General features: G+C 38.1%; 1 protein-coding gene across 1 annotated transcript in view; it reads left to right on the top strand.

The window, feature by feature from the left end:
- Nucleotides 1–23,314, top strand: part of LOC150082834 (coactosin-like protein) — a 157,375-nt gene extending 134,061 nt beyond the window's left edge. Inside the window, exons 3-4 of the mRNA XM_090376851.1 lie at nt 7,636–7,793; nt 22,950–23,314. Coding sequence (XP_090232977.1) covers nt 7,636–7,793; nt 22,950–23,063 — 272 coding nt within the window. The 3' untranslated portion in view covers nt 23,064–23,314. The remainder of the gene's footprint in view (nt 1–7,635; nt 7,794–22,949) is intronic.
- The last annotated feature ends 1,162 nt before the right edge of the window (nt 23,315–24,476 follow it).

Here is a 24,476-nt window from a genome sequence, read left to right as displayed (position 1 = left end):
GAAAGTGATTCTTGCACTGCTTCTATTGGAATGAGCAGCAGCCTGGAAAGCAAGGTGTTGGATTTCAAGAATTTCTGGGAGTCATCATGGAACAAGTAAATACATGGGCTGTGTTAGGGTAACTAAGAGTAAGAACAGGTGCATGTATATTTGCATGTACACCAATGCTAGAAGTATAGTAACTAAGTTTGAATTTGAAGTGCTGGTAAGGACATCAAAGGCAGATATTGTTGGGATATCAGAGACATGTCACACAGATATATAAGCAGTGCATAACTGGAATTTGGGGGAATACAATGTGTACAGAAAGTATAGACAGAGTAGGATGGGAAAAGGAGTTATGCTGTTTGTTAAGAAACACAAAATCTAAGGAAGTGCATCCAGTTGACATGGGTGGACAGTGTAATGTTGAGTCTGTTTGGTTTGACATGAACACTGGGAAAGGAAAATAAGAGTGGGAGTGTGTTATAGGCCTAATGACTGAATACAATGAACAGTTGTGTAGAGAAATAGTGGACCAGTAAATCAGTCTTATAATGGGGGATTTTAACTTCCCAGATATAGACTGGAACTTGTGGGTTGATAAAGTGCTTTTGTTTTCATAAAGGTGACTACAGTGGTCTCAGACAGTTTTTTTTAAATTCTACACAGTGGGATTACCTGATGTTACCAATGGTATATTCTAAATGGGAAACCTTCAGGAACTTAATCTTGCAGGCTACTAGGATTTTCTTACCAACTAAGAAATACCGTTCAAGATTCAAGCCTAAATGGATGTCAGATGAATTAAATGATGCTTGTGGCAGTGAAGAAAAAAAATGCATGGGATGCGTATAAATTATCAGTTGACACAAAGCCTACAGCAACTATAAGTTTGTTTGCAATCAAGTCACAAAGGCAGTTTGGCACGCAAAGGCAGATTACGAGAAATCTTTGGCAAAGAATGCAAAGAAGAACAGCAAAGAGTTCGTTACTTATGTAAACTCTAGAAGGAAGAGGATGAATCAGATTGGTCCACTTGATGTTGGTTGGTTCAACTGTTGATGATCCTGCTCAGATAGCTGACAAACTGAATGAGCATTTTGCATCTACATTCACACACGAGTTATTCAAAGAGGAGAATGTCAGAAGATTATCAAGCTCTAATAGGGAGCTAAGTGATTTTGTAATAACTGAGAGCAAAGTGGAGGGAAAATTGTTTAAGTTAAACATAAAAAAGGCACTTGGGGCAGATAGAATCAATCTAGTTATATTGAAGGAGGCTGCAATGGAAGTAAGCAAACCCTTAGCCATAATTATAATGGGTCTCCATAGCTGAGTGGTCAGGAGTGGGAGTGCACACTGCTCCTTGAGTAGAACTGGGTTCAAGCCCCTGACTGCTGAATACAGTCGATCTCGCAAATCACACTGGACCAGTGTGGCAGATTATGGTCCATTTCCCTCAACATGAATTGAGGCAGCTTCCATCCTGCAGTGAGTTGATAATGGCTCCAGTTTACCTTTTACCTTAGTCAGTGGAGGTCCTCATGGACTGGAGATGTGCAAATGTATCTCCAATTCACAAAGGGGCTGCAAAGATGACAAATAATTATAGACATGTTAGTTTAGTTTAACTTCTGTTCTCGGGAAAATAATGAAGTCACTGGTTAAAGAGGTGATATATGATCACCTAGAGAAGAGACAAGACTGCAGTAATAGTTCAGACACAGCATGGGTTTTTAAGGGGAAGTCTTGTCTGACCAATTTGACTGGATACTACGATGTGGTCACAAAGGAACTGGATACAAAAAATAATTTGGATTTCAGGAAAGCTTTTGATACTGTTGCACATGGAAGACTGCTGTACAAATTGGAGTGGCATGGCATTAAGGGCAAGTTGCTGCAATGGATAAAGGGATGGTTGAGTGGGAGATGGCAGTGAGTGGTAATAAATGGACACTGCTCTGTGGACTAATGTTACTAGTGGACTCCCCTGGGATTATCCCCTTGTATAAGGCAATGGTTATGCCACACCTAGAGTACTGTGTACAGGTCTGAAGACCTCATTTTAGGAAGGATATAGTTGCTAGAAAGAGTACAGAGAAGGGCAGCAAGATTGGTGAGGGTACGAAGGGGTTCTCGTACCAAGAAAGGCTCAAGTTCTGCAATTTACAGTGTGTAGATAATAGGCACCTGCAATGTGATCTGATTGAGGTGTATAAGGCCTTGAATGGTTTGAGCAAGCACAATGCTGATGGGATACTTCCACTTGCTCAGATTAAGAACCTGAGGGGGCATAGATTCAAATCGAGGAAAGACAGTTGTAGAATAGATGTGTGGAAGTTTTGCCTTTTAGATAGCAGGTAGTTGATTGCTAGAACCGACTTACCTCGGTTGTTGTGGAAGTTTTAGTGTACTCGTGAATATGGTAATCCTTGTAATTAATATTTATATTGACAGAAAAGAGACTTTTAAAGAATTATATTGGAGAGTAATAACTATTTATTACTCACAATCTGTTGTTGTGGAAGTTGATAGTTTAAATAAATTTAAGACTGAACTAGACAAACATTTGTAGTGAATGGATGGGTAAAATGGAAAGGGGTTTTTTTTTTTTTTTTGGCTGATGCTGTTATAAGCTTGCTTTCTTGCATCATGTGCTTCAACTAATGCTAATATCTGGAAAGTAAAATCTCCATTATAATGTTATCTGATTTACGCCCATTTTATTTCTCTGTACAATTGGTCGTCATATTTATTACAGTCATTAGGTCTATAACACACTTCTCATTTTTGCTTTCCCTTGCTTATGTCACACTTAACTGACTCAACATTGCACTGTCCATCTGTGTAAACTGGATACACTTAGACTGTTTTTTTTTTTCTTAATTAACAGCATAACCCCTCCTCTCATCCTATCCTTTCTGTATACATTGTACTCCCCAAATTCAATTCTGCATTCTTTATCTGTATGACACCATCTCTGATATCCCAACAATATCCATATTTGATGTCTTGACCAGCACTTCCAATTCCTCAAATTTATTTACTATACTTCTAGCATTGGTATATTGCACCTATTTTTATTCTTAGTTACCCTAACCCTTAGTTAGTGTCTCAAAAATATTTGGCATAATTTCAGGAATGAGTTCTTCATATGAAGACAAAAATATTTTTTATCAACATAGTTCCGGAAATGCTTGGTTCCCGAGTTATTAACTGGAATGTCTTATCTCCCGCAGGTGATTTCCTTCATCACAAGGTACTGACAGAATCTGGTGGTTTCCATTTCGACCATGTACTCAAATCAGGAGCAAGTGGATATGCACTTTATGTACAGTTTGGTGGATGGCAATGCTCTGGAGGCTTGTCGTTTGTCCCAACCAAGGTTCCCAGAATGAAGATATCCAGACAGGAAAACGTTTGAAGGTATCCATTGCCACCTTTGTGAACATGGGACCTTTACACCTTGTTCTGCCGACAGAGGACGACCAAGATCTACAACTCCTGAAGTAGAGGAGGAGATTTTGGATGTTGTGCATGCCACTCCTGGAATCAGCACACGCAGAATAGCAGTGCAACTGGCTGTTCAGCATTCGACTATTTGGAGAGTGTTGCGAGAACACCAACTGTAGCTGATGTGGAAACTCTCCGCAATTGAATTGTGGCAGGTTGTGAGACAATACGAAACATGCCAGGAATTTGGCATAGTCTTCGAATCCATGAGACGTCGATGTGAGGCCTGTATTCAGGCAGAAGGTGGACATTGTGAACAATTACTATAAAGTGATGTGAACAGTTGTGTCATAGACAGACCTTCGAAACTCGGAAACCAAGCATTTCTGGAACTATGTTGATATAAAATATTTTTGTCTACATATGAGGGATTCATTCCCGAAGTTATGCGGTGTATTTTTGAGACACCCTGTATATATTTCATAATGACTCCCACCAGTCCCTGAAATCTCCCAGCACCCTGCCCTCCAGGCTACAACTCATTCTAGAAGCAGTGCAAGAATTGCTTTCACCTCTGCCTGCAGCTACTGTTAACCTTTTTATTCTCTGAATCCCCTCCCCAACCTAGCAGTTTTCCAACGCACCTAACACTGCCCCGATAGCATCAGCAAACACTCTTGTACCCCTCCTATTAATTTAAGTGTATCCCATCCTTGTAGAAGCAGTCTCTCCTGTTAACAAGCACAGACCATGCTGAGAAAAATTCTACCCCATCAGCCTTGCACAATCTCTCCATGGCTGAATTGATCGACAAGGCTCTCATCGTATACTCCCTCCTATCATATCTAGGCAGAATTGCAGACACTTTCAAATTTAAACCTAACAACTTTTTTTTTTTTTTTTTTTTTTTCAGCATTGACCCGTACTTGTTAAGTAAGTCTGTAGATATCCTTCTTGTAATGTCATTAGTGCCCATGTATACAACAGTGTCACTCTCAGATATCCTTAAAATATATCTGCTTTTCAACATCAACATTTGCTCTTAGCAGACATAATAAATCCTATTCCACCTATCCTTTTTACACAATATATTACCAGTCTCCCTGACAATAACTTCTGTGGGACCTGTGCATTCTGTCTTGGAGATTGCCGCTGTCTTGCCTATGCACAAGATTGAGCTCTGGTGTTGAGTTGGCCAGCTGAGAGCTTCATGAGTCCTCTACTTTAATATCTTTGAGGGCATTAACCAACTCTTAAAACTTTCAATGTGCCCACCAGAATGCTGAGTTGGCACCTAATTTCTTGACACTCTGCACCTAGCACACACACACACAAAAACATCCTCCTTGGCTAGATCATGCTCTGTACCAGAGACTTCTGCAAATATTTCACAAGTCGTACACTTTTTAAGGCTGTGATGTGTTGGAGAATTGCCTCCCCTCTATTCTCAGAGTCACAGCACCCCTGCTACTTTGTGCCTGTTGCTTTGCTGCTCTAGTCTGGGGCATGATATCTGATTGAATACTATTGATTAACAATGAAAATACTACACTATCTAATAGATTCCTAGGTGTACCTATCAGAAGTATGAGTGGTAGATATGTGGTGATTTAAAGGTAATCACCATTTTATTATGACTACAAAAGGGTTACACTAATTATTGTTGCTTTCTCTGCGAGTGGGATAGTTGAGCCAAGGATATGCACTACAAGGAGAGGAGTTGGCTTCAATGAAAATCATTAACACCTGGAATGAAGAATGTTGCATTTTGAACCTCTGGTAGATCCAAATAAATTTTTTTGCTTCCACCACTCCACATCAAACTGGGATTTGTGAAAAATTGTGATGGCTTTGGAAGTGAATGGTCCTGCATTCACATATTTGCAAGAGAAATTCAAGACTTAGTACAAAAGAGAAGGTTAAGGCAGGCATTTCATTGGTCCACAAATAAGGCAAATTTTCAAAGACTAACAATTAGAATATGTTCTTGGTGATAGAGAGAAATCAGTGTTGAAAGTCTTGAAGTGTTTCAACTGGTTTTTCTAGGAAATGTTAAAGCTGGCAACTACAGGCAGCTTGTGGAAGATCTCATTACTTTTCACGAAAAATTGTGGTGCAGCATGTCATTAAGGATGCATTTCTTGCACTCACACCTGGGTTTCTTTCTGCCAAACTGTGGTGCTGTTGGTGATGAACATGGTGAGTGCTTCCATCAAGACATCTCAGTGATGGAACAAAGATACAAAATCAAATTGAGTGCTGCCATTATTAGCCAATTATTGTTGGATGGTGAAAAAGGATGCTCCCAAAGCTGAATACAAGCAAAAGGCAAAAAGGTCCTGTGTTTGATACAGGTATGTGTGTAGCTGTATCTTACTACCATATAATAATAATAAAAAAATTAAAAAAAAAAAACCTTGTATAAATATAACACTTCATTTTTTTGAAAATGAGAGCCAACCTGCCATTTTAAGCACTATTTCAGTGTTTAGCACCCCAAAATCTATAAAGTAAATGTACTTTCATGCCTGTAACAAGATATAGGTATGAAAGTACGTTTACTTTATACCAAAATGGATACTACTCTTTGTGGATTAATGTTATTAATGGAGTTTCCCATTGTTGTTTTCTATATATATCAATGATATTGCTGAATTAATGACAGCATCCTACCTGCAGCAGGACAAGTTGGGCAGATGGGCTGAGAAGTGGTAACTTAAGTTTAGCATTGACAAATGCAAAGTATTGCATATGGTTAGCAGTAACTGCAGAGTAACATACCAACTGTGTTGTACTACACTTAAGGTAGTGGAGAATGAAACAGATCTGGGGGTAATAGTGAAGTCAGATATGAAGCTTTCTGAGCAGTGTAGACAGGCTGCTAGAGCAGGTCACAAGGTGTTGTCAATGATATACAGCAATTTTGCTAGCAGATGATTATCTCCTTGTATGGTCAGGCCACACCTTGAGTAATGCACAAAGGTCTGGAGGCCCCATTTTAGGAAGGATGTAGAGTTACTGGAATGAGTACAGAGAAGGGCAATGAGATTTGCTGACAGGAACAAAAGTTGCTCTTACCAGAAACGACTCAAGGTCTGCAAATTGCACCATCTGTGGACTAGGCACCTGTGAAGCGAGGTATATAAGGCCTTGAATGGTTTGAACAAGCTTAATGCTGCTGGGGTTCTTCCTCAGGTTGTGCACCTGAGGGGGCATTCTTTCAAGTTGTAGAAGTTTGATAGCTTAGATAAACTCAAGGAAGAACTGGAAAAACTTTTGGAGAGAGTGGATTAGTGAAATGGGAGGTTTTTTGGCTGATTGTGTATAAGCTTGCTTTCTTGCATCATATGTTAAAGGTCTGATTATATACCAGCATTTCTACTTAAGTGTTAATGCCCCCATGATTTAGAGCATTATAACTGGCAACTATTGTGGGAATTGTTTCAGGAACAAATTCAGCACAACAGCATGAGTATTGTGGTTGAACATAGTGTTCATCCTTGAAGGCCTATTGAAGTCATCCTAACAGCACTGCTTGGCACTGATTATTAGCGACTCCCCCAGTCTTTACACATCTGCAAATTTTGACATCACGTCCTCTATCCCTTCAATTCCGATTTATGAAAATCGGAAACAATTAGTCCAAGAACTGATCCTTGTGGAACCTCACTTCAGATGTTATACCAGTCTGAAAAATATCCATTAATTGCAACCTTCTGCCCTGCAGTCACCCTGTGATCCACCTTAGAATCTTGCTAGTAATCCTGTGTTCTAGCTTAATTAGCCAAATGTCATCATTAGTCATATAATGATATAATTATTATATTTATTTTTCACAAATTTAACCCACATTATGAAAAGAATTTGTGTAAAGTTTACATGACTTTACATTCTCATTTTTGGTAACCTCTGCTGTCTACCTGTTGTGTTCATGGATCCAGAATATGGGTGATAGATGTTTGCCAATTTTACAACCAACATTTTGATCTTAAAATAAACTGAGCACTTTTCAATGTACTTTCCTGCTCAGACTTGTAAATTTCTGAAATTCAAGTACAGTGTTTTCAATAAATTTTAAATTGACATGCAAATAACTGAACTGAAATAAAACAACGTGGAATTAACTGTGAATCTAAGATTACATTTTTTTAATCCTGTCAGTTCCACTTCAGTTTTTTTTTTTTTGTGCTCTTCCTCTAGATGACGATCGTGCCTTTGGGTTCATTCGAGTACCAGCTGGTGATGAGATGAGTAAACGTGTAAAATTTGTCTTCCTTACCTGGATTGGCCAAAATGTTAATCCTCTGAAACGGGCACGAGTTAGTACAGATAAAGCTTTGGTTAAACAAGTGATTCAAGTAAGTAATAAATGTAATTTAAAAGCTATGTAATTTAATTTAAAACCAAAGCTATTAACTTAGTACTGTTTTCAAATACAGTACTAAGTTAATAGCTTTGGTTTAGAGCTATTAATTTTTTTTTTTTTTTTTAGTTTCAAAATGTCTTGCATGAGTTTCTGCAAAATAGGATGACAGTTCTAGGACTGAATTTTTATTTAAATATAATATTTATAGATTATTGCAGATCAATTATCAAAATAATAATGTTAACTTTTTGCAGCCAAATTATGTAGCCAATGGTTGGGTGAGTACCTAACCATTGGCTACATAACTGCAAAATAGCTAGAGTTCTTGTTTGAAGGTTTCTTAATTTCATTTGTTGTAGTGGCATGTCACTTCACTGGATTTTTTAGTTTTGGAAATGTAAAGCATGGCACAAGTTCATGGTAATATGGATGTTATAAGATAGTTGCAGAGAATTTGGAATAAAACATGTTTCGCATCCTTTTACTATTGTTTTTAGAAATTTGGAACAAAAACACAAGTTTCAACTGATCAATTCTAGTTTCCATATACTATGCTGTGTTAGATACTTGAACAAAGAAGTTGTATGATCTTTTCATGTTTAAAATATCTGCTGTTGATGGCTTGGCAACCACCATATGATATTCCAACTTTGAACTATATCTTCAATTTTCATTTGACAACTTTCCTGAATACTTTTAATATGGGCGAAAATATTTTTAATTGTCGATGTGAAAAATTTCCCACACTTTGCATCATCCTTGTTACCATGCTTCATTTTTGAAGCACTATCAATCAAATATTATTGATAAAGCTTTTACATCAATATATTTTAACAATGGTGACTGTGTCATTGATAATAACCATATACAGTCAGAGGCTGATTTCATCAAAAGGCAGTTTCATAAAGTTTTGTTCTGCAAGTTTTATTAAAAAAAATAACGATAGGAAATTATTTGCCACAAGTAGTGGGTAAAAAACTTGTGCATGTGTAACCAAAACTTCCAATTGTAATAATGTCTTGTTTTCGATGGGAGATCATATTAATTTTAACTTCATTGAAGCCATCTTTTCAATAATTTGCAATTGTTTAATAATTTTAGAATTACTAAAAGATAACTACCATAGAAAATCATCTGGCAAATTTGAATCGGGAGATTGTTGCTCAAGGACTTTGGAGAAAATATCTCCAAACATTGAGGCAATATCAGCTGTTGCAACTTGGGAGGTATGGTATATTATAGTAGAATGCGGTAACCGTTGTGACACCCCCCCCCCCCAAAAAAAGGGGAAATCTGTAAAATTGCTTCTGGAAGTTAGTTCACAAAAAAAATTAGTCTCATTCATGACTGGAATGTTGTAGTGTGTGTTTTTTTTTTTTTTTTTTTGGAAACACCAAACAAGAGGTATTAGAACCTATAGTACTTAATACCATGCATGGGCTGAAGGTTGAGAAATACTTGTAGACATTATACTTGAATTTCTATAGATTAATTTTCAGGAAATACATAATGGAAGTTGAATGAATAAATTGACTGGTTGTGGCATGGAGAGAGAGAGATGCAGAAAAAAAGTGCACATGGAAGAAACTATAGAAAAGGCATTCAGCAGAAACAGAACATTTTATGAAATGGTGGAGAGACTGTTAGATGAGACATTAATTAACCTAACTGACCTCTTTGAATGAAATATAGAAGCCTGGGAGAGGTTTTGGGGGCACTGCCCTGGATGTGGGAACAACATTCCACGGTACGGTGGATTTGTAATTTGTACAGAGTGAACAGTTGATTAGAAGAAAACTAATGACAAGAGTGAAAGGGAAACAGTTTTTTAAATGCAGAAGAAGCAATATTTGTAATGTGCTTATGCCAAGAGATATATTAGAAGCCAGAGTAATTCTCTCTCTATATATATAATCTTGTCTAGAAATCAGTGTCATAAGTTTAAGAGCAGAAGAATCCTTTTTGCAAGATAAGACAAGACTGAATTTTAGAAGGATTGAAGTTAACTTATTATCTTTGTTCCACTGGAGATCAGCATTTAAGGACTTGGTGGTGGATATTTGAGAAGAAACTGTTTGTGTAGTGCAGGGTTTCTCAAACTGAAAGGTGGAATACAATGTGCTATCATCATCAACTATGGATAGGATTTACAGTCAATGGAAGGTGGCCATTAATATAAGAGAGGAAAAGAGTGGAAGAAAGAACTGAACCTTGGGGAACATTAGCATTAGTGGAGAAGTTAGATGGCTATCTACCATCACCTGCAGTGAGCAGTCAGAGAACTGGATACCCAATTGCAAAAAAAAAAGTTGGCAAACCATAAGATGGGAACATATTTAGAAGACCTTTATACCAAACACTATCAAAAGCTTTTGAAATTTCAAGAGCAACTGCTGCTTGGGTTTCATCAAAGTTTTTTTTTTTTTTTTTTTTTTTTATTGAATTTGTCCATAAATAGATAACATAAGTCAGAATATCACCAGTGGATCAATGCTGACGAAATCCATATTGGAGATTGTTGATCAGATTGAAGGTTTTAGGGTTGTTTTAAGAGTTGGTGGTTAATTGATTCTTCATTACTTTAGAAAGAGTATATTGCACTACCTCGAATAAGTAACGCTTCACCAATGGAGATGACTGCTGTTACTTATTCTTGGCAGATACTATCATCCAGACGGCACAGTTTTGGAGCTTGTTGGCTCCTCATCAGTGGGTGGGCAGGTACCCTGGTGGTATAATGTTGATAGGTAGTAGTAGTGGCATGTGATGCAAGAAAGCAAGTGTATGAGCTTATGCAGCATCAGCCAAAAAAAATCACACCATTCCCTCCAAATGTCTGTCTAGTTCCTCCTTAAATTTATTTAACTTATCAACTTCCACAACGACAGATGGAAGTTTGTTCCAGCAATTAACCACCTGCTGGCTAAAGGCAAATTTCTGCACATCTATTCTACATCTGTCTTTTCTTAATTTGAATTTATGCCCCCTTAGGTTCGTAATCTGAACAGGTGGAAGGATCCCATCAGAATTCAGCGTGTTCAACCCATTCAAGGCCTTATACACCTCAGTCAGATCACCACGCAGGTGCCTAGTCTCCAGCCACTGCAATTTGCAGAACTTCAGCCTCTCTTGGTAAGGGGATCCCTTCGTTACCCTCACCAATCTTGTTGCCCTTCTCTGTACACGCTCAAGAAAATCTACATCCTTCCTAAAATGAGGCCTCCAGACCTGAACGCAGTACTCAAAGCGTGGAATGACCATTGCCTTATACAGAGGGACAATCACCTCCTTTTCCCTGCTAGCAAAATTCCTATATATCATTGACAAAACCCCATGACCTGCCCTGGCAGCCTGTCTGCATTGCTCAGAAAACTTCATATCTGACTGCACAATTACTCCCAGGTCTTTCATTTTGTACCACCTTAAGTGTAGTACCACATAGTTGGAATGTTTCTCTGCGGTTACTTCTACCCATATGCAGTACTTTGCATTTGTCAAGGTTAAACTTCAGTTGAATTTCTTAGCCCATCTGCCCAAATTATCTAGATCCTGTTGCAGTAGCACACTGCCATTACTGTCATTAACAACCCTGCCAACCTTTATCATTAGCAAACTGTGACACTAAGCCTGATATACCTTCATCAATATCATTGATAAATATACAAAACAGAGGACCGAACTCTGTGGGACTCCACTAATAACATTAGTCCACGAAGAGCAGCACCCATTAATTACCACCCTCTGTCTTCTCCCACTCGACCATCCTTTTATCCATTGTAGCAACTTGCCCTTGATACCATTCTGCTCCAATTTGTATAATAGTCTTCCATGCCCAACAGTGTTAAAAGCTTTCCTGAAATCCAAATATATGATATCAAAATTATTTTTTGCATCCAGTTCCTTTGTAACCACATCATGATATCCTATCAAATTTGTCGGACAAGACTTTCCCTTAGCAAACCCATGCTGTGTCTGAATTATTGCTGCAGTCTTGTCTAGATGATCCTGCAATGCATCTTTATCCTGAAAGAGGCCTCTGAGGTCAGGAAAACTCATGTCTAAAAAATATATAAATTCATACACCGACCATTGAATAAAATTTAATGACTACAATCTTTACACAAAAATATTTACAATAAACTATTGCGGAATGCTAAAAACTGTAATAAAAGATCATTTACAATAAAATTTGCTAAAATATAAAACATTAAAAGCGCTAAAAACCTGAAGCTTTTGGGAGCGTCAGCTCCCTTCTTCAACAGTGATATGACTTTCTGCAACATCTCCTTAAGTAGCAGGCTCACGGTACCTCCACACATGGTATTTCTCCACGTGGTTCAATCGGCACATGGTCAGAACTGGAAGCGGAAATGTCTCGGGAACGTGGCAAAGAAAATCGTTCATCCGACCTTAATATAATTGTTTCAAAGATAGGATTAATACGTATACCTCTATCTCTATTCATGGTATTCCTACTGGATGAACTAATCCGTAAACCCTCGAGCCATTTACGCTCCCAGTATCCATGTGCACGATCCAAAATAATAGCGTCCTCCGGGGAGATTTGATGCTGCTTCTCCCAAAAATGTTCGGCCACAGCAGACGTTCGTTGTGGTAGCCACCGCATACATCCCCTACTATCCGGGCCTTCCTGAACATCTGGCAAGAATTTTACGGGGTTATGGGACACGCTGTGTACAGCTTCCTGGGTGGAGGCTGTGCACAGCTGTGTCTCGGGTCAAAGACCACATACCAAAAGATCTTAGTAGTGGAGTGGTTTATAGAATAGAATGCCTGGATTGTGGGGAGTGTTATGTGGGGGAAACAAAACGATGGCTCAGGGATTGTCTGGGGGAACATTTAAATGCCATAAGAACCGCTGAATACAACAAGTCTGCTGTGGCCGAACATTTTTGGGAGAAGCAGCATCAAATCTCCCCGGAGGACGCTATTATTTTGGATCGTGCACATGGATACTGGGAGCGTAAATGGCTCGAAGGTTTACGGATTAGTTCATCCAGTAGGAATACCATGAATAGAGATAGAGGTATACGTATTAATCCTATCTTTGAAACAATTATATTAAGGTCGGATGAACGATTTTCTTTGCCACGTTCCTGAGACATTTCCGCTTCCAGTTCTGACCATGTGCCGATTGAACCACGTGGAGAAATACCACGTGTGGAGGTACCGTGAGCCTGCTACTTAAGGAGATGTTGCAGGAAGTCATATCACTGTTGAAGAAGGGAGCTGACGCTCCCAAAAGCTTCAGGTTTTTAGCACTTTTAATGTTTTATATTTTCGCAAATTTTATTGTGAATGATCTTTTATTACAGTTTTTAGCATTCCGCAATAGTTTATTGTAAATATTTTTGTGTAAAGATTGTAGTCATTTTAAATTTTATTCAATGGTCGGTGTATGATTTATATATTTTTTAGAAATGCATCTTTAACCAGTGACTCCATTATTTTACCCAGAACAGAAGTTAAACTAACTGGTCTGTAATTACTCATATCACCCTTCGATTCCCCTTTGTGAATTGGGGATACATTTGCACATCTCCAGTCCATGGGGACCTCCCCTGAGTACAAGGATGCTCTCATAATTATGGCTAAGGGTTTGCTTAGTTGCTTTGCTGCCGCCTTTAATATAACTGGATAGATCCCATCCACCCCAGGTGCCTTATGTTTAACTTCAACAATTTCTCCTCCACTTTGCTCTCAGTTATTACAAAATCATTAAGCACACTGCTACAATTTGATAACCTTCTGCCATTTTCAAACCTTAACTCATGTGTGAATGTAGATGCAAAATACTCATTCAATTTGTTGGCTATCTGAGCAGGATCATCAACAGTCGAACCATCAATATCAAGTGGACCAATCAGATTCATCCCCTTCCTTTTAGAGTTTATATAAGTAAAGAAATCCTTGCTGTTTTTCTTAGCATCTTTTGCCAAAGATTTCTTGCAATCTGCCTTCGCCTGCCTAACCTCCTTTGTGACTTGATTACAGTAGCTTATATCTGCCATAGGCTTCTGAGTAGCTTGATAATTTATATGCATCCCATGCATTTTTATTCTCTATCAAGAGTCTCATTAGTTCATTTGATAGCCATTTAGGCCTAAACCATGAACAATACTTCTTAATAGGTATGAAACTTAGTAGCTTCCACTATTAATTCTTTGAATGCTTCCCACCTAGAATTTACTGTTGGTAACATCGTCAGTTGATCCCACTGTACAGAATTTAAAAACTGTCTGACCATTGTACTCACCTTTACGGAAGCAAAAACCCTTTCCTTTACCCCTGATGGTAATTATATCTTTAAGTAAATCCCCCATCAGTACACTGTGATCACTGCCACCTAGTGGTTCCTTTATCTGCAAATTCTTAATACACGAATGATCATTGCTGATAACCAGATCAAGAGTATTACCCTCTATGGTTGCCTCTTGAACTTGCTGCTGCAGAAAACAATCGTCCAATAAATCCACAAAAGTCTTACTAATGTGAGTGACCAACCTACAAGTTCCAGTCAATATCTGGGAAGTTAAAATCCCACATTTTAAGACATTCTGATTTATTAGCCCACTCCATTTCTCTATACAACTGTTCATTGTACTCATTAGAGTCATTAGGCCTATAACACACTCCTACTCTTATTTTTGCTTTCACAGTGCTTATGTCACACCAAACTGACTCAAAAGTGCACTGTTCATCTATTATCAACTGGATGCACTTCTTTTGATTTTGTTTTTCTTAATTAACAGCATAACACCTCCTCCCTTTCTATCTTTTCTGTACACATTGTACTCCCCAAATTCCAATTCTGCATTCCTAATATCAGTGGGACCCCACGTCTCTGATATCTCAACTATTCCACCTTTGATGTCTTGACAAACACCTCAAATTCATCAAATTTATTTACTATACTTCTAGCATTGGTATACATGCACCAATTCATAGTTACCCAAACACATCGCATATACCCACCTGTTTCTCGATGACTGCTATCAGTCCCTGAAACCCCCAGCACCCCTTGCTCCAGGTTGCTACTTCTTCTAATAGAAGTTGTGAAAGAATCGCCTTCACCTCTGCCTGCGGCTACTTTTAACCTTTTAGTCTGTGAATCCCCCAAGCTAGCAGTTTTCTGACCCACCTAACACTGCCTCGATAGCATCAGCAAATATTCTTGCACCCTTTCTATTTAAGTGTATCCCATCCCTATAGAAGCAGTCTCTCTTGTTAACAAGCAAAGACTATGCTGAAAAAAAATTTTCAGCATGGTCTTCTGTCACTCAACCATCCCTTTATCCATAGCAGCAATTTGCCTCCAATGCCAGAATGCTGCAATTTGTGCAGCAGTCTTCCATGTGTAACAGTATCAAAAGCCTTTCTAAGATCCAAATATATAATATCAAAGTTATTCCCTGCATCCAGTTCTTTTGGGACTACATCATAGTATCCAATCAAATTGGTCAGGCAAGACCTTCCCTTAACAAAACCATGATGTCTTAGCTATAACTGAATTCTTGTCTAGGTGATTCTGCAGTGCTTCTTTAACCAATGCCTCCATTAATTTTCCTGGAACAGAAGTTAAACTAATAGGTCTATAATTATTTGTGTCAGCTTTTGATCCTCCTTTGTGAATTGGGGTTACATTTGCACATCTCCAGTCTATGGGTACCTCCCCTGAGTCCAAAGAAGCTCTCATAATTATGGCTAGGGGTTTGCTTACTTCCTTTGCTGCCTCCTTTAATATAACTGGATGGATCCCATCCACCCGGGGTGCCTTATGTTTATCCTCAACAATTTCTCCTCCACTTTCCTCTCAGTTATTACAAAATCATCTAGCTCACTGCTAATGTTTACTTTACCTACGACATTCCCCTTCCTGAATAACTCCTCATGTGTGAATGTAGATGCAAAATACTCGTTTAGATTGTTAGCCACCTAAGCAGGATCCTCAACTGTTGAACCATCAATATCCAGTGGACCAATCTGATTCATCCTTTTCCTTCTTGAGTTTAAATAGGTAAAGAACTCTTTTCCATTTTTCTTTGCATCCTTTGCCAAGGATTTCTCATAATCTGCCTTTGCCTGCCTAATCTCCTTTGTGACTTGGTTACAGACCAGCTTATATCTATCATAGGCTTCCGTGTCTCCCATTAATTTGTATGTATCCCATGCATTTTTCTTCTCTGCCATATGTCTCATTAGTTCACCTGACATCCATTTAGGCCTGAACCTTGAACAATATTTCTTAGTTGGTATGTAAAGCCTGGTAGCTTCCAAGATTAGTTCTTTGAATGCTTCCCATTTTGAATTTGCTGTTGGTGACATTAGTTGGTCCCACTGTATAGAATTTAAATACTGTCTCAGACCATAATAGTTGCCTTTGCAAAAGCAAAAACCTTTTCCTTTACCTCTGATGGTAGTTACCTCCTTGAGTAAATCCCACTTCAGCACACTGTGATCACTGCCACCTAGTGGTTCCTTTATCTGCAGATTGCCGCTGTGTTGCCTGATGCCCAGGTGTGAACTCAGGCTTTGAGTTGGGCAGCTGAGAGCTTGACAGGCCTCTCACTAATTTCTTCGAGGGCATCTACCCTACACCTCAAGCTCTCATAGGTGCCCAGTAGAACGCTGAGTTGATGCCTAATTTCTAGACACGCTCTGCACCTGGCACACACAAAGACATCCTCCTTGGCTAGATCATGTTCTGTTCCAGAGTTCGGCAAACATTTCACAAGTCGCAGTTTTTTTTTTTTTTTTTTTAGGCTGTGATGCATTGGAGAATTGTTGCCACCCTCAGTTCTCCCCAGAGTCTCAGCACTCCTGCCACTTTGTTCCTGTTGCTCTGGTCTGGGGTATGATATTTTAAATTAATAAGATCAATAAATTTAATTAAATGTCAATACTACACTATCTAATAGAATCCTAAATGCAGTGATGCATATTACGCTATATAATTATATGTTAAAGCTGCTTAGTTATCACAATTAAAAATTTGAATTCCCTACTACTCTATACAAAAACAATGGCTGCAAGATTAGAATGAAATAGCAGTTTTACGTATATTAAGTAGTAATCTACAAAAACTCTTTATCTAAATTAAAAATAAAAATAACCAGCGTAACAATAACTATAAGACTACGTATAAAGTACAATATAAAATAACAATTAGGTAAATAAGAAGGCAAACACATCACTTTTTTGGAGCCTGTAATTTTTAAGGAGTCATAGTAACAGTAGTCTTTCTATTGGTGAAACGTTACTTTTTCGACGTAGTGCAATATCATGATAATTCATTATGAAGGTATTCACAATATCAGATGTACTTAATGATGCCAATTCCTAGTTACTTAGTAGCTCGCTGCATGTAGAAATGATGCACTTGCACTAACTTACACGTCAGTTAACTCTTTCGCAACCTGAGGCTTATAGCCCTAAAGTGCTTTATGAATGCAATTTTATTAACTGCACATAAAAAAAAACAAACAAACGTGTTGATGATCCAGTGTTTTCCTACCATTAATACACTCCTGCTTATGCCCCATTCCATTTTCTTTATTATATCTAGTTTAGTCTGCACGGGTAGCATAGTGGTGTGGTCACCATCCTCCCCACACCCAGTGGAAAAGGCCTGGGTTCGAATCCTGTTGATGACACAAGGAACTTTTATGGGCTTTTTTCACTCTGTGGCTGAGTTAGTCTGTCTCAGGCGTAGATAGAAATGTCCCCCCCCCCCCAGGAACTGGTTTTTAGTCCGGTAAAACAGGCAAATAGACCAGAGAACACTCAATTTACAAACACAATACACATGGGTATATGAATTAACTTTCCAAGTGACTCTACTGTAATAGTTTGGATTATATCAAGTTTGTCACTAAGCTTTAATTTGTTCTTTTCTTCTCTGTATGAGGTGTATTAACATTAGGAGCCATAGTGAGGTTTAATTTAAGATAAATGAAAAACAGTGGTATAATCTGTGATATCAGTACAGAATTAACTTTCAAAATGGCAAACATAAATACAGTAATTACATGACTTGCAGTTTTCTTTTTTTCAGTACTGCAAGAAATGTGCTGCATGTAACATCAGATCTCGATGTGTTGTTAGCTTGAATGTTCTGTTATTTGGGGTGCCGCTATTTCAGCAGTCTCTACTGTATCAAGATTATCCAAAATCCTTTTGACAGAACCCCACAGGTGACATTGAATGGAGTGTACTGGGAATGGTAGGAGGTGGTTTACCAAGATCATCAATACATGAGTAGGAAGAAAAGTAGGATGCTAGCAGGTCAGTTATCTTTGGCTGAAGTGGCAATAGAACCATCTGGTCTTAACAGATTTGGGAATAGGGATGGGTAAAATTTGTGGTCAATAGTTTTGGCAAGAGACCAGGATGCTTGACTACCATTTGGACAAGAAGCAAGTTTCTACTCTTAGCCTATTTGAAATCTAGTTTGAACTAATTAATAACTGCTTTACAATTGTTGCAAGCTGTGGTGTAGGCAGAAAATGAACTTGGAGATTTCAATATAAGCCAATTGTGATATGCAATATTCTTATCTTGAACAGCTTTAGCATATTTATTGGAAAACCAAGGTTTAGATAAAGATTTTAAGGTGTAGTGTAGAATAAAGGATTTTATTCATACAAGAATAATTTTGCTGACACAATCTGAGCAAATGTTGACATCAGAAGATTTGAAACAGTAAGCTAACCAAGGAAAATAAGAAAAGAAAATTTGCAGATAATTCCATTTTACATTGTAATGCCAAACAACATGAGGTTGAGAATGGACACTAAAGAGAGGCTCCATTGGAGAAAAGACAATCACCAAGCCAAGTTGTGATTTGAGGTGCCTAGAAGACACTCACCTTAACCATGAACTTAAGTGTGAGAAAATGATCAAGCATGTGTTGGTTGCATGGTTAGGATTGTCTGGTATTCTGATAGGTAAATGAACAATTTGTGAGGTCATTAGTAATAGTCAAAAGCCATGGCATCTCACTAGAAAATGGAAGACAGCTGGAGTTGTGAACATTAAAATTGCCAAGAAAAATTCTCAGTTAGCAAAGTTGGACTGGAGAAAGTCAATTTTAAAGAAAGGAAGTCAAGAGTTCCAAGTTATTAGTGAGGTGTGAGAACAATAGAGGCTACAGATGAATTTTACAGAATGGGTAGAGATTAAGCTAGAGATGATTCCAAATTGCTGTCTCTGACAGTAAATATCAGAATGGATATATGCAACTTTTGAAGCAAAAGGAATTGTACAGTGGATAATTAATGTAGCTGAGATGAGCAGTGGTTGAATCAACTGATGATTGGGATTCTGTCAGAAAAAGTAAGTTGGGAATGGCAAACTATGTTCTAATGGACATCATTGAGATTGAAACTGAGACCACATTTATTTGTGAAGTGAATTAGGTGTTTGTGAGGTTTAGCTCTTTTACAGATAAGTTTGTCTGTTCACAGTGTCTTCAGTTGTAAAGAAATGGTGGGAGGAGACGTATCAAATATTGAAATTTTCAGATATGGCATACACAGTAAGAATCTACCAGCTCTTTGACATAATGTGGGTTTGATAATGCCTCCTAGAGACATCTGGATCAGCTATTGGTACCTCTCTCTAGGAGGTAGTAGTCCACTGGACTATCTAGTGATAGTCCAGTGGACTATCACTAGATAGTCCAGTTTGTGGACTATCACTAGATAGTCCACAAAATGTAAGGAAGATTGCATCTTGCCATGATGCCCTTCATAACTTCGAAGAAATCACTCATAATGCATGATGAAAGGGATTGGGGGTTTCAGAGCTTTGTTCTGGAGACTAAATATGGTTTTCACCATTTCAAGTCACTAATAAGAAAGTGGTTGGATGGCATTGAGTTGCCTACCATCTAGTATTGCCTGGTAACACAGAGGGTGGGCATTTGTCTGTGTGGTTTTGATGCCACACCTCTACCCTTGCTTGCATTGATTCACACCTGCATGGTAGTCTCCAATATACTAGGTGCCATATTTCCTGACATGCACAAGGGGGTTATACCCAGGGTTACTAACAGTCCCACCATTGTGAAGGTGTAAGCAAGAGGATTTGGTCTTTACAGAATGACCTGACTTTGAGCTTCAGTCCATTTCACTTGAGTTCACCTGAGTATCAGTTTCATCAGTATTTTAGACTTCCAGGTAGCAAGCCCTAGCTTGATTTACTCTGGATTGTCTGCTACAAGCCTCAAGGACCAGATATATCTTATTTGGTCTTTGAAATATGGTATCTTGTTCTGATCCTTGATATATCTGGAATAATTTTATTTATTTATATGCCGACCGGGCTAGCCGAGTGGGTAAAGTACCTGCCCGTCAACCCAAAGGTCGAGGGTTCGATTCCCGCCTCGGGCTTGGATCAAAGTACTGCAAAAACCTTGGGAGGTGCAATATGGCCACAGAAGCCGATGCGCCAACAACTACCAAATCAAAAAAAAAAAAAAAAAAAAATTTATTTATATATATATAGTAACCTGTTAAGAAATAAGCAAAATAAATACGAAACATGCCAGGAATTTGGCATTGTCTTCACGAGTCCATGAGATGTCAATGTGAGGCCTGTATTCAGGCAGAAAGTGGACATTTTGAACAATTACTATAAGGTGATGGAAAAAGGAAAATAAAAGTGTCTAATGCTCCAAAACATGCAGTAAAGGAAGCAAAAGGATATAAATAATGTGTGGCTTGTAACATAAATAAGGTGTCTGTGGAAATGGAAAATACACAAAGTGCCTGAACTAAGAGAAGTTAAAAGGATAGTAGAAACTGGAAGTAAAGTAGTGGTGAAAAAGTGAAAGAATTTGGAAAACCTAGTACAAAAATGAACTGGGACTGAGGAAGCAAACAATATACAAAAAATGTGAAATTATACAATATACAAAAATATATGAAATTCCTGTCTGTGTATCATCTTTCATTTTTGTACTAGGTTTTTCAAATTCTTTCACTTTTTTGCCACTATTTCACTTCCAGTTTCTACTATCCCTTTAATTTCTCTTAGTTCAGGCACTTTGTGTATTTTTCATTTCCATTTTCACAGACACATTATTCATGTTACAACCCCCCCCCCCACACACACAGGATGTCTCAAAAATACATGGCATAACTTCAGGAATGAGTTCCTCATATGTAGACAATAAAAATATTTTATATCAACATAGTTCTGGAAATGCTTGGTTCCCAAGTTATTAACCGGAATGTCTTATCTCCTGCAGGTGATTTCCTTCATCATAAGGTACTGACAGAATCTGGTGGCTTTCCATTCCGACCATGTACTCAAATTAGGAGCAAGCAGATATGCACTTTGTGTATGGTTTGGTGGACAGCAATGCTCTGGAGGCTCGTTGTTTGTACCACGAAAGGTTTCCAGAATGAAGATGTCCAGACAGGAAAACGTTTGAAGGTATCCATCGTCACCTTTGTGAACATGGGACCTTTACACCTTGTTCTGCTGACAGAGGACGACCAAGATCTACAACTCCTGAAGTAGAGGAGGAGATTTTGGATGTTGTGCATGCCACTCCTGGAATCAGCACATGCAGAATAGTAGTGCAACTGGCTGTTCAACATTAGACTATTTGGAGTGTTGTGAGAACACCAACTGTATCCTTATAGTAATTGTTCAAAATGTCCACCTTGTCACCAGCAGATTACCCTGTGCGAGTAATGTTCTGCCAGTGGTTCTTGCAGCAGTCTGGTACAACTCTTCACTTTCCTGCCTTAGTGATATTCACAGATGAAGCAGGCCGACCGGGCTAGCCAGGTAGGTAAAGTGCCTGCCTGGCAACCCAAAGGTTGCAGGTTCGATTCCTGCCTTGGGCTTGGATCACAGTAAAATGCAAAAACTTTGGGAGGTGCAATATGGCCATAGAAGTTGATGCGCCAACAACTAAACAAAAAAAAAAAAAAAAAAACACCAGATGAAGCACAGTTCACATGAGATGGAATCCAAAACTTTCACATCAGCATGTCTGGGCTGAGGAAAACCCACATGCAATTCTTCCATCACATCACCAACAGCGGTTCAGGCTCAACATCGGGCGGATGTTTTTGGTGATAAGTTATTTGGGCCCATGTACTTCCAAACAAACTCACAGGGCAGGCATACAGAAATTTTCTGGAAAATATGCCTGATTTCTTGAATGACATGCCATTGATCATTCGTCAACAAGCACACTTCATGCACAATGGAACTCCCACACATTTCAGCCACCTAGCCCGCAATTACCCGAATAGAAGGTTTTCTGGCCGGTGGATAGGTAGAGGTGGACCAACTGCCTGGCCTCCACACTCAACTGATTTAAACCCACTAGATTTCTTCTTGTGGGGCTGTTTAAAGTCATTGGTATATTCGACTCTGGTAGCTAATATGGAAGCTATCCAAAATCGAATTGTGGCAGGTTCTGAGACAATACGAAACATGCCAGGAATTTGGCATTGTCTTCACGAGTCCATGAGATGTCAATGTGAGGCCTGTATTCAGGCAGAAAGTGGACATTTTGAACAATTACTATAAGGTGATGTGAACAGTTAAGTGTCATAGACAGATCTTCAAAACTCGGAAACCCAGCATTTCCAGAACTATGTTGATATAAAATATTTTTGTCTACATTTCTATTGTCTTCAGGAATGAGGAACTCATTGCTGAATTTATGCCATGTATTTTTAAGAAGACCTGTATATATGATATCTGGTCCAAAATATTTTTCAAATATAAAATTTCAAAATATTTAGTACTGGTATGCATTGTCCTGATGGACTTCATAACAGTTTGTGCCGAACTGAAGTACACCAGCAGCATACTGTGACTGACAAGTGAAAACTTTTTTTTTTTTTTTTTTTTTTGTGATATAAATGAAACTGGTATGTCTAAGACCACCTGTAATTATTTTTGTGAAACATTTCTTAAAATTTTCTGTTTAACTTTAGAAGCTTCATCTCTCTCTCTTTCAGGAAATGTTTCCACTATTAAATAACAAACAGTTTCTCTCAATGTTATTTTGCTCTCATTGCAAAAACATCTACTTCTATGTTCTTGCAGAGGGCCAGTATTCTGTACCTGAACACTTAAATGGCTTTTTCTATTGCAGAATTTTGCAGTTGAACTTCAGATGGAAGCTTCAGAAGAGCTATCAGAAGATATTCTGCGTGGTGAAGTGATGAAAGCTGGAGGAGCCAATTATGGAACCGGAATAAGAGATTAAATATGTGTAATGTTAACTGTGATCTTGAACATCGAAGTTCCTTTTTTGTTATATATTTTTTTTTAACTGGTCTAGTGGTGTTGAGTGGACAGACATAGGTATGGCTATGCTACCTGTGTTTACATCTGTAATTATCATTTGCCAAAAGTGAAGAGTTTCATATTGTGGTTACTGTGCAAGTTATTTGCAGTGTGATATATATATTTGTAATAAGTTTTTTCAATAAAGGCAGTGCCATTTCTTGACAGTAACTGTATAGGAAATGCATAATAACCACCTCAGTCTAGAAGAAATTAAATGTTAAAAAAAAAAAGCAAATCAGTCTGATGCAGTTTCCTGACATTGCTGGGGAAATGCATTTTGACAGCAAATAGAAATTTCATTATTGAAAAGCATCAGTGAATGAGAGCGAAGGAAAGCAAACTTAAAGGATATAAAATATATGAATTAGTTGAAATGATATTTCCTTACAGATGGGTGAATTTATAAATTCCTTGGGTCCTAGATAACACGTACATGGATCTCATGGGGAGGGGTTTCTAGAAGAAAAATTTAGTCCCCTAACAGCTCAGCAAAATTGTGGGCCTTAGACAGTTATTGTTTATGCATATAAAACATTTTTGAATGTTTGTTCTTAACTTTCAAGAACAATATTGTCTGTATGGAATATTGCAGAATATGAATAGAAAAGTATAAGCAGCCAAGCTTATACAGCATCAGTTAAAAAAAAAAAAACAAAAAACCAAAGTCTCTTTGATATTGTACCACATATGTGATTGTATAAATTGTTGCAATGATATGGCACAGGGACAAGTTATTATGGATAAGGGGATAATTAAATAGGAAGACAAAGTGGTTACGAATGGTAACTGTTCTCCATGGACTAACATGATAAGGGGGTAATACAGAGGTTGGATATTAAAAATAAAATAAATATTAAAAAGTAAGAGGCTTCTTACTTTTAATATTGATAATACCTTGTACTAAAGGTATTATCAATATTTGATAATGAAAAAAGAGAGGGGTAAGTGTTCAATGCAATTCTCTCAGCAGTGCAAGCTAGAAACAGTTCATGGGGTTCTGTCAATGATATGTATATAGGAACTTTGCCAGAAATCGAGAGGCAGTTATCTTCTTGTATAAGGCAATGGTTAGGCCACAGTTGGAATATTGCACACAGGTTTTGGGGTGGGGGGATATTTTATGAAATACATAAATCTGTTGGAAAAGGTGTAGAGAAGGGGATCAAGAGTAGTTGGGTGAAAAAGGATATTTTGTGCACCCTAACAAATATGATTTGTTAATTGTAATCTATAATGTTTTAAATGGGTTAACTAAATGCTGATGGCATTTTGCAAGTAACACATGCAAGGGGGTATACATTTAAAAAGGATGGGTGCAGAAATTTGCATG

Source organism: Mastigoproctus giganteus, chromosome 7 (assembly GCF_048544385.1).
Source record: "Mastigoproctus giganteus isolate SK-2022 chromosome 7, ASM4854438v1, whole genome shotgun sequence".
Lineage (NCBI taxonomy): Eukaryota > Metazoa > Arthropoda > Arachnida > Uropygi > Thelyphonidae > Mastigoproctus > Mastigoproctus giganteus.
The sequence above is the reverse complement of the archived record's forward strand: the minus strand, read 5'-3'. Positions and strand labels throughout refer to the sequence as shown.